The following is a 15,154-nucleotide window of genomic DNA, read 5'->3' as shown; positions in this document are numbered from 1 at the left end:
AAGTGTTGGTAGAAAGTGCTGCGTGCACTATTCACGGTTACACTATTCGTGCCAGCAAACCGTGAAATCAGACCGAAACACTGAAAAACGACACTCGGATAACATAACTGAGTCCATTTATATAAGAAAACATTATTATGAAAACACATCTTGCAAGGATACAAGACCTTCCGGTATAGCGCCCTAATCTCAAAAATGTCCGTTTCGGCTTAAAATATAGTATTTTTAACTCGTCCGAACCTATAACAAAGCATTTCAAGGACTTCGGAATAATGTCAATTGATGAAAAACATACTAAAACAATAAGATGATATCAATGGAATGTTCATAATCACAAGTTTCCGGTATTACATCGCTATGCGCTAAAATAGTTCGTTAGCGAACCGACGAACTAGTATGCGACATTTTCGTCACGAAACAACCAAACGAAGAGTCTAGCAAACTAGTTAAGCCTAATTTGGAACTCGGAACCACTTCCTACATTGTTCGGATGCGGTATCACAACTCGCGGAATTTTGTTGTCGGTACGACATAAAAGTACCGTAAACGAGCCGACGACGAAACGAAAAGCATTCTAAGTATCAAAACATGATTTTTGCTAGTTTAGTGAACTAGTTAATAATAATTTTGGTTCAGAATCACTAATTGCCCCCTAATGGTGATAGATGAACCCCTAATCACTATAATTAATTTAATTGCCAAAATATCTTCATTTTTAACAATTTTAATAACTTTTTTTATAAAAAAAACATAATATCCCCCCCCCTTGTTGTACACGTTTCCAAGTGGGCCCACCCACTTAGATTTGTTGTTGAACATGTAAAGATATTAAGCATGGGTGGGTGTATGGAAGGAATGGTATGTAGATTGAAAATTATGATATAAAGCACCCCATTATCTAACCTATCATTTCACCACTTTCAAACAAGCAAAACCCCTTGTTATCCTTCATTTTCGGCAGCCAACAAGCATACCACAATTCCACCATAAAAATTCACTAAAACACCCTAAATTACACATCTTCTAGTCCTTACAAGATCACTTACATATGGGTTAAGCATGGAGCTTTACTAGGAGTCTTCTTGGAGCTTATTTCTTCTTATTTTCTTGTCTAAATTAGTGCACTATTGTAAGTCTTCAAACCACCATTTTTAAGCTTTAAATTACTAGTAGTTTATGGAAGTACAAGTTGTTGTTCTTGAAATTTAAGATAAACATAATCAAAAACCCTAAACATAAACATAAAGATCACTAAATATAACTATTATTATGTGTTTACTTGTATATTTATGTTGATTGTTCATGATGATTATGTTATTTTTTGTTGATATTAGTGAGTTAAAGTTTATATTATCTTGTGATTATGTTAAAGTAGAGTATTAAATATTATGATCTTGTAAGAACATGGTCAAAAAAAAAATTAATAATGATCTAAACATTTAGATGTTTAGATCTAAGCAAGATCATCACCTTCATAATCCATGAACTTAAACCATAAACTTGAAAGTAATTTTTAATAAATATAACTTTTACAAGTTATTAAGGACATGATTTGTGATATAAATATTTTTAAAAAGTCACATAAGCAAGTTTATGTGCATGGATGAACTAGTTAAGAAGCATGAGAAAATGTGTTGGTTTAATGACCTTGTAAAAAATACATAAAGTGTCATTATTTTCTTTTGAAGCATGGTAAAATATATATAAGTTCATGGGGGAAAATGAAGATGTTATGAGTTAATGTATACATGCAAAGTTGGTTATTAAAAACTTATTTTGCAATAGGTGGTGATTTAGTGAATTGATTATTGATTTAAACGCGTTTTTGTAACGTGGAAAACGTCATAGTTTAGGGGAAACTATGGCGAATTTTTCTAAAAATATAATCGCGATTAAAGAGGGGATTAAAGGGTGATTAACAAGGTTAAACACGATTAGTGGTCTTAAACGTCATTATGGAAACTTTGATGGGAATAATTAAAGTTTAAATATTCAAGAAGTTCTTATGAACTTAAATTTATTCTTACAAAAATAAATGGGTAAAAATATAACAATGTGCAAATATAATTTTTGGTAAGAAAAATTATATATTTTCGGAAACTTGTTAAGTGCTTGCAATGTGTGCTATGTATGTGTATGTATTAGATACCTATAGGGTGGTCAAAATAAATACACGTACATGTTCCTACATGGTCCAAGAAATGCTAGTAAAATCAAATCGGACAATTAAATAAAATGGCCGAAATGGAAATACATAACACTTGATGACGACAATTTGGGCGTATCGACATCATAAACAAGTTACCACAATGTCGAGTCTAAAAATAACATATTTTTAGACACTAAAGAGAACACATAACTAAGTGGTCAAAAACAAGAATCCGGAAAGTCGAAAACTATAAAAATTACCAAGTATTTTTCATATGAAAAACGAACTTATTAAGTTACATGCTTGGTGAATTTTTGGTAAAAATTGCAAGAGTATATTTAATGGACTCACTAGGATTAGATTTGGGCTAGACCCAAATTACTAAAACTAGGGCTAGGCCCAATGACATTAAAAACTAGGGCTAGGCCCAGTAACAAGAAAACTAGGGCTAGGCCCAATAACAATGAAACGTGGGATAAGCCCAATGAAATAGGTTCGAAGCCGTTCGCATATAATTCAATACGTATAGAATACATGAATACACATAACAATCGAGCGAGTAAACTATCAACGCTCTAAAATACAAAGTTGTTCCAAAGATGACAAACGAGAACATAATAAAGAATTCAAGACGAACAACTTGTACGAGGTCCGAAAGACCTAGTGTCTAACGAGATTAGTACACATGTAGGTTACTGACACGTACGGATGCTCACTTGGATATCATATTACACGGAACGCAAATTTGTGAGTTCATATCCCCCTTTTCTCTTAATTGTTTTCGGATTTATAACTCTCGGGGGTGAAATACATGTTACATATGTTTCAATGGTATGATTTGGCTATGAAATGAACTATTAGATCATGTGAGCATAGGTTGAAACTGAAATGCCAATAACTCTCATAAGAAACATGGACAAAGGTTAGATCTAACGGGTACGGCCGAGCCCCACTCATGGTCCATTTGTGACTACTTAGAGTGCTTTTGTGTCACAGTCGAGGTGATTCGACAACGGTCAAGGGGATTTGACACAGTCAAGGTGATTTGGTACAGTCGAGGGGATTCGACACAGTCGAGGGGATTCGACACAGTCGAGGGGATTCGACACAGTCGAGGGGATTCGACACTAATAATAGCCCACTTGGGTTGGGTACTCCCTATGTTTTCACATATATTAATGTCCTTGCAAAACATTAATTGATCTATTCATAGAGGCTTTACATACTTGTTTTCAAAGGAATCTCTCAAATGTTTACAAGTTTATTGGAACTCATACAAAACGCATGAACTCGCTCAACTTTTGTTGACTTTTTAAAACTACATGTATTTCAGGAAACAAGTCTTGAGCCGGTGATACATGATTGGATGCAATGATTACCTTTCTTACGTCACACGCAACACACTTCCGCAACTAGCAGGGTGTGACACAAAATTTACCTTTCCACCCATTGATGTGAAGGAGAACATAGAATTGTATCGACGGATATTCTTTAAAAAGTACTTGCTATTTTCATTAGAATTTCCAAATAGATCCTTGTATACTGAAGTAGGTTCTTTCAAATCTGGAAGCTCCACTTTGCCATAATCACAACATAAACTATAAGTTAACTTACCCAATGTAATTCTCCCTTTACCACCTTCGTCAGACCATAATAATGAATCACACATCTCACATCTAAGGCTTTGATTACCATGATCCAAGTAATCTGAAAACATAAGATTGATTGTCCAATTAAGATTAACAATAAATTAATAAATAAAGATTATTAAACTTAAAACATATGTAACATTATTATTACCTGTGGATACACCTTTAAAAGGGTCTTGAATGGAATGTAAATCTTCATTGTCGTTATCAGAAGTAAGATCTACCATTGGAATAGGTTCGATAATACGTTTTTTAGGTAAAACCTTTTGTTTACCAGATTTAAGCATGGTAAACGTAGACGAAGATCGAAGAATGGTGTTACTGTTTGTGTAACAATGTTTGAAACAATAGAAAACTGAGAACTGCTAGGTGTATGGGTTAATTGGTTATTCAAAGTAATAGCACCTGTGAAAGTCACAAATAAATGTTAGTAAAATAAACTTTTGATTTTACTTGTAATTTAATACATACATACACACACACACACACACACATATATATATATATATATATATATATATATATATATAGATTTTCTTTTAAAATTTTATGAGATTACGTACCAGTTGTTATGCCACTTAAGGGTGTTGTTGTGGTTAAAGATTTAAAGTTACGCACTGTGTGAAAACTATTAGATGAAGAAGGAAGATTCGGATTATAATTTTCTTTGTCGATGAACTGGGAGTTGTTAACAATTTTAGAGGATCCTCTACCACTTGGTGCACTACTTCGTTTATTTGACTTTCTTCGCCTAGTATCAAGATAAATCTTGCGCATTTTTCTTCTATGAGCATCAAGTAATGCTGAAATGTTCATATTAATAATTTTTTAATAAAATAAAACAATTTATATATCAAATTAAAAAAACAAAAAACAATGTATAAACTATTTTCAGTCGAAAAACGTTACATTAACATATGACATACCGTTTGAGTTACATAATAATGGAACTGCATCATTTGTACCTAAATGTATTAAAAAATACATTTCGTCAGTACAATAAAAAATATATTAAAGCAAAATGCTATAAGAAGACTTATACAATGTAAAATTTTACCATTGGTAATGTTCGACAATGGTGTTCTTCCAAGTGTACCTAAATAATTATATCATAATATAAGGGAAGAAATAGATATTTAATAAAAAATGAAATATATTTAACCGTTAACGAAAAAGATAATGTTCAGACACAGCTTACTGTTAAATGATTTCGGAACTAAAGTGGTATCACTCAACGGGGTATTTTCTAATCTTCTCTTATTTGTCATTTCCTATATTATATAATTGAAAACATCTATAAGAATTAATTAAAATAATACAAAATAAAAAGAAAACAATAATCATCACATAGCCGTTTATTAGCCTAAACCATCAAGTCAATATCTTCTCCCCAAAACAACTCATTATTACCATCTATAAATCATTTCTCTAAAAAGCTATAACACAAAAAATCGTCTTCTTCAACATCTAGGGTTTTGAAGAAGCTTTCAACATAAATTCAAAGATAATCAAAGGGTTTGCAACATACCTTATCGGATAATTTTAAACAAAAAGGTATGATTCTTATCATTGATATACTAATCAGTGACTACCCTTTGAATCATAATAATCAGTTAAATGTATAAGTAACTTAAATTCAGATGGAGTTAGAACAGAGTAACATTGTGAAATCATAAATCAGTAGTATTTATAGGTTGCATGTTTTGAGTATCAATGATTTAGTGGATTGCTAAACTTTTTATATGATCTAACTCAAAAGAGGATTAAATACATGTTTAAATTAAATTGACTCTGGTTAAAGTTATTAATTTTGGCTAAAAGTAGGTAACCGAATATGAGATTAACTTACAAAATACATTTAGGCATCAGATAAGTTAATAGTGAATGTCTCAAAAGAAATACTTAATTTTTTGAATAAATCATGATTAAGTTGTATTTGTCCTACACATTTTGTTGAAATACTTTGCTTTATAAGTAAGTAATGTTTAATTACTAAATGTTCATAATATTGTCAAGTATGATTTTTAGTCAGAATATGATATTTATTTGGAATAAGTTACATTTATTTGTTCTTCACGTTTTAAAATAACTTTATAATACCAAAACGAACCATAAAAATTATGAATATGAAATAATATGTATGCTACATTGCAGTTTAGAAGATGGTATTATCATTTGTTCAACTGATGGAAGAACCTAAAGATCTTTCATTGGTATGTCTACTTTCCATCTCTAATTTGATTAAATTAAACATTGTATAAAATATGTATTATTGACGTAAGTATTTTTTTGTATTTCAAACAATGTTAATCCAGCTGGTACCTGTTGAATTTGTAATCAAAAAATGGGGAAAAGATTGGCAACACATGAACATAGAGGTTCATCATCATGAAGACGGTAGACATTGGACTGTAAGACTTAGACACATGAATAAGCTACCAGTGTTAACAGATGGTTGGAGGGCTGTTGTTAACAATCTTAATTTGTTAAAAAACACTTGGTTGCTCTTTAGAAGCATAGGGGACAAAGAGTTGGAGGTTTATCCTTTCTTAAATAACGTGTGTGGTGAATCATACATAACAATGAACAACTACGCAAAGTTGGGTCTTACGGTAAGCATACTGTTTAATAATTAATTGTCTGTTAAACTTTATAAAAAATTGATTTCAAATAGATATGTTAATAATAATATTTATATACTTATTTTAATAACTTGCAGGTAATTCCAACTGAGTTTGTTAGCATGTTTTACAAAAATCACGAGCTAAACGGCATTTACCAACTATATGCAGCTGGTAAGTACTGGGATGTGATGGCAGCCAAGGTTCACGTTACCTATGCTTTTACGGACGGATGGCCGAAACTGTGTGATAGGTTGGAAATTATGGATGGTGACACAATGATCTTTGAGAAGATTGATAATGTTGTATTTCAATTGAGGGTATTCAGGAATGGCATTGAAGTTGTATTGGGTTTTCATGAAAAATCCGAAGATAGTGATTTTTGTGAAATAATATCTAAAACAACATTCCAAGAAAGTGTTTGCTTTGTAAGTATTTTATTCTTACACACACAATATCAAATAATTAAGATTGCTGATATTTTAATTTTTTTTCTAACAGAAGTTTATTGAATCGGAAAATGAAAGGGATACAAGTGGAGATACATTGATGAATGAGGTACTGGATTATAATTTACATCTTGTTGATAATAGATTGATTAATGAAATATTATAGTATTGTTGCATTTTTATTGGTATATAAATGAAATTGAACACACATTAACTATGAGGATAACATTATTGGAAATGAAAATGAGCAGATGTTGAATAGGACACAAGGCATTCTAGATTGTGACCAGTTTACATCACAAAAAATTAATGTTTCAACTTCTGAGGTTAACGTCAAAGATGAGGTCATAAACATTAAGTATACATTACTACAGCTTTATATATGATTAGTATATATATTATTTATACTCTTGATCTCTATAATTATATCTTTAATAGGTTTACAAGAAAGACAAAGACATTGTAAAAGGGATTGAATCAACATCAAAAAAAGGAAAGGTGATTGACAAAACTCCAGAAGTTGTGACACCCGAAGTTCCAAACTATCATCGATCATCAATCAAAAGAGAGGTAACCATTATTTTAATCACATGTATAATACACTTATCAGTGATTATTATTGAATACCATCAATTAAAACTATTTAATGAATTTGGTTAATGTTTAATATGACAGAGCATAAACTATAATGAGAAGGTATCAAAAATTGGACAAGAAAAGAAAAGGAAGCGTAATAGTGGAACACAAACAAAGGCTGAAGTTGATACTGAAAATTATAAGTTTACTCGAAAAGGAGAAAACAGATTGGTATGAAAATTTAAATTCTAAAGTATAAAAAAATTTAAGTATTTAATAGGGTACATTATATTAATGCTATGTAACACATTTTATGTAGCGACTTCCTGTTGAGGTTGCCAGGAGATCAGGCCTTACTCAAGAACTTCATGAATTGAAGATTCAGACTTTGGAAGGCAAAATGATGTTTAATGAAGTGGAAACAGAACAAAATGGTGACGCACCATGTTACAAAATGGTGAAGTGGGGTAAATTTATGTCTGCAAATAGTTTGAAGAATGGTGACATTCTACACTTCAACTTTGTTACTTCTAAACAGGTGCTCGAGTTAAAAAGTGTGGATTGTAAATAGTAATATGTGAAAGGATGGTAGTAGTGTTCTATTTTAATGGTTTATGGATTGTTAATGTTCAGGGTTTTTTGGTATAACCATATAGTTGGGTAAGAAGACATTGGTGGTAGTTTTTTTGCTACATGAATAGGTAACATGTAGATCTATGGATTATGTTAAGTTAGTGGAACAATATATAAGAATATATATGAATGTTAATCATCTTGTTTCTGTGTTGCATTAAACTAACGAAAATATTGTATTTAACTATTAAAATGTAATAAACCATTGTCTATAAGATGATCAGGTAACATAATAAGAGTGGTAAACATACCTGAGAATAAATATTAAGCAGAATGATTGATATGATAAGTAAATCAAGAGTCAAACAATAGGTAAATGGATGTAAACTTCTTGTTATAAGGATTCACAAGAAAAAACACACAATTAAAGTGAACAGGCTAAACCCACAAAAAAAGTGAATAAACAAAATGATTGATGACATAAACTTATACACAAGTAGTCGATCATTGATAGAAAGTCGATCGACAAATTAGGCAAATTGATTATAAATTATAGCACAGACACTATGTAAATAATTAATTGATACTAATTATGATTACGTAAGTTTTTAATAACTGATATTTGTTACTATAAACTGATAATTTATAATTCTATAATTTATAATTCTATAATTAAGCAATATATTTGGTAATATATTTTAAGAAATATGCATAAGTTGTTATGGTTACATAGTGTACTAAGTTGTTGAATAAAACCGAAATCTCTAATAGTAAGAACCATAATAAGATTTTTCATTATCCGAAAACCATATTATGATGAGAACAAAGTTGCTAATTGTCATCATCATAAACTTGATAAACAGTACGTTCACCATTTTCAATCACCACCATTTCCTCTATAACATTTATGTTTTCTTGACGTGGTTGTTGATCATGAAGGCCATAAAGCTGGATGAGTTCACGCGGCCACAACTGCATCAACACAGACGAAGTAATGAACAAACCTTGGTCTTGGAGCATTTCCTACAAAAATAGATTACAAACATATGAGATTAATGAGAAAGAAAGTTGTTAAAATAACTAATTGGATCGTACTGTAAATAATATAACACAAAAAAAATTACCAGATAATCTTCGACATAACAACCACATTTAAAAGCAAATTCAGGAGATGATAAGCCATCACGCCATTGTTTAGATACCAACTTGAATCGATGTATTGATTTCGTATCGATCTTGATTAAAATCTGGAAAAGTATCAAGTGAAAGGGAAGCACAACCATTGTATTATTAATACCAAATACAAAAAGAATGATTTCATGATGCTATATATAAGCGTACAAAATTTCAAATATGGAATTGATAATGTCAAAAACGGAGTTTTCCATAATTAAGATTTTAAAATAATAAGTTTAAATAAAAGATATACTAAATAGAGGATTTTTTAATTTTACGTATATGAAAAAAGCTTCTAAATTGATGATATATGATTCTAATCTATTATCTATTATAAACAAGAAGATTTGGGCTGATGTGGCGCGTTATTAGAGCTTCCTATATTCATTTTTGGCGGGAAAATGAGTTGGTTTTTATATGATGCGCGAATATCCGTTTCAATGCAATCCGACCCATTTTATGACCCAGGTATATAAGTCCCTCAAAAAACCTAAATTCCTGTCGCCTCATTCTTTTCCTTCACTGCTTCACACCAAAACCCTAGCCTCCATATATCCCGATTAATTGAAGCTTCTACCATCTGAGAGGTTTTACAATCTAAATGATTCCATTCTTCCTCTTTTCCATTCCATTCTTCATTCTCTCTATCTAACCCTAAATTCCTTTCCATTCTTCCTTGAGAAGCTACTAATCTCTCTATCTCCTTCTTCACCGTCACTTCTTTTCTAAAACCTAGGTATGATTTTCGTTAACTATCTTCTCATCATTTAATTGATTATATCTTCTCTAAAAATCTCAAGTCCATTTCGGATCCAGATGTTGTTCAAGGTAAGAATGTTTATCTGTTTGATTTACATGTATTTTATGTAAATATGTTTATCTGGCTGATTTTAGGATTTTCACTTTGGTGTTGTAAAGAATTTAATCTAACCAATCATCAACTTACTATCATCATCAACGTTTTCACTTACGTATGTTATCTTGATTATGTATAAAGTCAGAAGTAGATGTGTGGGATTTCATCTTCCAGGTTTTCTTCTTTCTGGCTGCAATAACTGGTTGCATCTCTGTCATCGTCAACATCAAGTTTAGTGAAGATCTTCTGGTTTCTGGTTAGTTTTAATGTACATGTGTTGGTTTCCAGTGTGATAATTTTGATGTATTGGTGTGGGATATTTAAACGTGCTTTTGGTTCAAGTGTGAGCAGGGCATTTAAACGTGCTTTTGGTGGTCACTTTCATCTCTATGTCTCATAAATGTGTGTGTTTGTGTGTGGTAAAGCTATAAACATTTTTTAATTTTCAATGTAATTTCAGATGGATCGAATTTCCAAGCTAATGGACAAGAATGCCAAGGTGAGACTTTATACATAGCATTCAGGTTTTCACCTTTTTTATGCTATTTTGTTTTCACCTCGATTACTATTTCTTTCTCTGACAGTTCGGCATAAGCTTAATCGTCAGTCCTCTCATCCCCTCCTTCTCTAAACATAGATTTGGTATTCAATAATATGATATTCAGTCTGATTTTACACTTCATCTTCATGTTATTCGAATAGGGAATGTGATTTCATTTTTCTATTTTAATTATAAATTTTGATTTTGTGTATTAGCGTATCGTACAGATATGGTGTGATGGAGTATGAACCTAGAGCTTGCGCTGTTATGGCCCGTGAACGTGAAGAGCGAAGATAAAGTTAAACTTAAAAGAGGCAAAGCCAATACGAGTAAACATGTTGTTTAGAACGTTTTTGGGTCCATATGTGTTTTGTGCAAGATAAGTTTGGATGAAAAAGGTGCCGTTATAAAGAAGTATCATTTTTTGGGTAAAAACGAGTTATGGCCAAAATTGAGTGAGTTTTAAATGAGTCATTGTGGAGAATGTACCAAAACAGGATTACCGGTTATATTTTTTTATAGGTTAATTGGTATTTGGAATGGGTTCGGTTCAGTTACTGGTCGTTTTGCTGCTGTTTATTCATTTTGTTATTTTTGACCTAATTTGTTATTGTTTTGAGTACTGATCCATTTTTCCTATTTCCGTAATGTTGCTACTGCTATTATCTGTTTCCTCTTCTTCAGGTTTAATCATCAGTCTACTGTTTTTGGATGATCCATATTCTCTTACCTGTTCGAAAACAATGATTCCATCGTTCTTTAAGGTTACTTTTGGCACTTGGAGATGTTTTCAGGTAAACACTTATACCAAGCATTTAATTTATGTTTATTAAATATTTAAGGCTCCTTTCGGAGTATTAAGCACTATCGACATTTAGCAATGCTGATGGGAAAATCCTTCGCTCAAGAAATGAAAATTTGAAGAAAAAACATTTTAAAAACTTTTAGTCACTTGATCAAGCTAATCCAGTGAAAAATATCATAGTTTTTGTTTAATGAGAACTAGCGGAGATTGATAATTTATATGTGTACCGTATAATGGATTCGTATGGTATGCGGGTTAAAACATGTAAGACTTATTCACATGCTCTCTGTACCAATAAATACTGACATATATATACACATACAACTGAAGGGGATATGTTTGTGAACACATTTTAATGTTCTTATCGTGGCATTTATATGCATTTTTCATTATTTGAATATGCAATATGTATTTGTATATTAATTATATGTTCTAACAGTTTTATTTACTTGCAGTAATTATGATTTTGACATCTTGGTCGGTGTCCCTTGCTCTTGCTAGCCTTGTATATTAGTTTCAAAAGTGTTTGTTTTCAATTGGATCTTCGCATTCTTTGTTCTTTGGAATGTGTTGGGTTCGTAGGCTTTAGGGTAGCCGACCCTAATTAGGGTTAGCCTGCCCTAGTTAGGGTTAGCCGGCCCTAGTTATTAGGCCCACTTAGTTAACTTGTTGACCAAGTAGGAAACCCTAATCTTGTTCTATAAATACCTATTATGTAACTGTAGTCTGTGTCATTCTGAAAACAGTTGTGAGCATCTAATAAAAGTAAAACCCTAGTTGCAACACGTGGACGTAGGTCACCTTGACCGAACCACGTTCTCGTGTTCTTTATTTTCTGCTAGCGGGTGTGTGTTTGTTCCGCTTCTGCTCGAGCCTACTCTGATCCGATACCCCTAACAGAATGTGAGTCTTATAGGAGTACATACTTTCATTTTACTTGTAAGATGGCAGTTGTGAGATGGCGGGTCAGTTAACGGACCAAAATCAGGCTCGGGTTAAAATGGGACATTTTTTAATGTTAGTTGAAAATGGGCTATAGGCTAGGTTCAGACCCAAAAACTTCTTACTCACGTTTTCTGAATTTTATTAAAATAGTTGTGTTAAGTTTGATTAAAAAAATATGATAATAGTATTTCTTTTAGTTAAAACAATTTTTAGGTGTTTATATAAATTAATTATAGATTTTGGGAGACTTGCAAATCGCCGGACCCCTTCAGCCCATTCCAACAGTTTCCCTTTTATCTGACCCATTTGACTTACAATCATCACATACTAAACCGAGACTACTAAGCTATTGATTAGTCTTGCATTTTATTAGTGAATATGTAGGTCCCTTGATTTAAGAGGTTGTGCCTGTTTGACCGGTTACTCTATAAGAGATAAAACTTATTTATTCTATATTAATAAATCTTTTTTTTTCAGGTAGAAAAGTGGGGTTGGTAGAAGGTGGTCATGATCTTGATGTTGCAGACCTTAAAACGCAAATATGATGTACTGTGTTTTTCTTGGAACTCACAAAAAAGTTTTGAAGTGGGTGTAGAATGATCATTTTGCCTTTGGCCCGACTTTATCAATGTTAATATTTAAAAGTGTCGGCCAATAAGAGGTAAAGAGTCCTATCAATTGTTATACTTTTATAGACATGCATATAGTGACAACTTCATGGCTTTGTTGAGAGTAATTTTAACATGGATCCTTGAAAGATTTTGAGTGTTGGTTTCATAGAGTAAATAAAAAGTTAGGTTAAATTTGCACTTGAGAGTTAGGAGCTTGAAGAATCTATGACTCAAAGAGATGACATGCTGGTAGATTTCCAAGAGAAAAAAATGGGAGAAAGTTGTAGTATGCAAAATGGTTAAGGTTCTAGGGGATAAATTTTGCAGTTTAGTTTAGCTGCAAATGTGTAGAGTTAATGTGTTATGTTTTGTATAGTAGGGTGTAACGGTGTTGTATTGTATATTATAGTTTGGGATTGGTTCTTAGTGACTTGCTAAGAATTGGTTTGATGGTTTGTTGAATACAAGTTCATTGGCTGATCAAAAAAGTTAATGCGTGTTTTTACACCTAAGTTCGTTGAAAGACAACATTAATTTGTCTTTTTTTTTTTTTTGTTTTTAGTTTCTTTGTTACTCACTTGCATCTTTGTAAGGTGTAGTCATCAAACATGTTTTTAAAATGTGGAAATGTTTTTTTTTTTTTTTTTTTTTTCTGTTTTTAGCTTCTTTGTTACTCACTTGCATCTTTGTAAGGTTTAGTCATCAAACATGTTTTTAAAATGTGGAAATGTTTTTTTTTTCTTCTGTTTTTAGTTTCTTTGTTACTCACTTGCATCTTTGTAAGGTTTAGTCATCAAACATGTTTTTAAAATGTGGAATGTATTTTTTTTTTTAATTCTTTGTTACTCACTTTAGTATCTTTGTAAGGTTTAGTCATCAAACATGTTTTTAAAATGTGGAATGTATTTTTTTTAAAGAACCTGTTGGTGGTACATGAATATGGTCATATTTTATTATCACATATATTTCATCCAAATGTTTAGCATGCGTTTTCATATTTATTAACTGGTGGTGAAATATAATTAGAATTAGTTTTTTAGTGTCTAATTGTAAAAAAGTTATACTTTTATGTCTTCAAGTAGCCAACACATTTTAGCTTGCTAAACTTTTCAAGTTATATGTTGTTTTTATCAGACCTGTTTTTAGCCTAATCGCTTTGGACTGGTCCATTTATCACCCCCCTTACAAAAATTCTTGCCATTGCTGACACGACTTCATGATCTTCAATATTTAGGTGTAGATCAATCTACTGAAGTAATGTCTGGCGGTAATATCGGCACAAGAGTTTTTATTTCAAGGCTTAATATGATTCATTCTGACAAAAAAATACCATTCGAATTTCAACGAAGACAACTTCCTCTATCAGTTTGTTTTGCCATGACAATTAACAAGAGTCAAGGACAATCCTTATCAAAAGTTGGTCTATATTTGAAAGATCATGTGTTCACTCATGGTCAGTTGTACGTTGCATTATCAAGGGTCAAGACCAGAGAAGGAGTTAAAATATTGATATTCGATGCCGATGGAAAACCAACAAATAAGACGTCTAATGTCGTCTATAAAGAAGTCTTTGGTAGCTTATAATGTAAACTGTTGGTTTTTGATTTCATATAACATGTTACTTATTTTTTATCATTTTATTTAAGTATTTATTGCTTATAAATAATAAGTGACATGTATAACTTTCTCGAGCCCGGGAAGCATTCCCGGGTAATAACCTAGTTAAGTTATCAAAGACATTTTTACAAACAAATATATTCGGATAACTTATGTTTTTATAATTTTTTTTTGTTATTTTTAGAAAATGATAGGTATCTATATATAAATCTAATCATGAAGATTTGAAATACATAATTTAGTATATCGATAATTATTATCACATTTAAAACTTAAAATTAAATAAACGATATAGTGACATATTTTTAAATTATTGTTTGAAGTTATAAATCATTTACAAATTTAGAAAACATTACTAAGTATTCTGGGTTACCGTATTAGGGTTTGGGTTAAACAAAAAATAAGAATAAAATCTTAAATTTATGAGATATTATTAATAAAAACGTAATTGCGTGTTGAGTGGAGTTTAGTATATTTATTGATTAGAACCAAAAAATAAGAATAAAACATAGTAATGTTATAAGATTCATAAGTAGGGTAATAATTACAAAAAAATGGTAGGATGTAAGTAATCATTACTATTGTT

General features: G+C 31.3%; 1 protein-coding gene across 12 annotated transcripts; it reads left to right on the top strand.

The window, feature by feature from the left end:
• Positions 1-9,699: 9,699 nt before the first annotated feature.
• LOC110891389 lies at positions 9,700-14,614 on the top strand. 12 transcript variants are annotated; one of them, XR_002565284.2, is made up of 7 exons: positions 9,700-10,021; positions 10,191-10,305; positions 10,510-10,548; positions 10,634-10,691; positions 10,806-11,384; positions 12,818-13,001; positions 14,186-14,614. XR_002565284.2 is itself a non-coding variant. In XM_022139081.2 (7 exons), exons 2-7 carry the CDS (start codon positions 10,010-10,012, stop codon positions 12,836-12,838), a joined length of 315 nt encoding a protein of 104 aa, XP_021994773.1. In that variant the 5' UTR covers positions 9,700-9,929; the 3' UTR covers positions 12,839-13,100. The 12 variants fall into 12 exon arrangements, 1 of the variants encoding a protein (XP_021994773.1); XR_002565289.2 differs by lacking the exon at positions 14,186-14,614 and having other exon boundaries at positions 9,700-9,929; positions 10,010-10,021; positions 10,195-10,305; positions 12,818-13,100; XR_002565285.2 differs by lacking the exon at positions 14,186-14,614 and having other exon boundaries at positions 10,806-11,150; positions 11,275-11,384; positions 12,818-13,100.
• The last annotated feature ends 540 nt before the right edge of the window (positions 14,615-15,154 follow it).

Source organism: Helianthus annuus, chromosome 11 (assembly GCF_002127325.2).
Source record: "Helianthus annuus cultivar XRQ/B chromosome 11, HanXRQr2.0-SUNRISE, whole genome shotgun sequence".
In the NCBI taxonomy this organism is placed as follows: domain Eukaryota; kingdom Viridiplantae; phylum Streptophyta; class Magnoliopsida; order Asterales; family Asteraceae; genus Helianthus; species Helianthus annuus.
The sequence above is the reverse complement of the archived record's forward strand: the minus strand, read 5'-3'. Positions and strand labels throughout refer to the sequence as shown.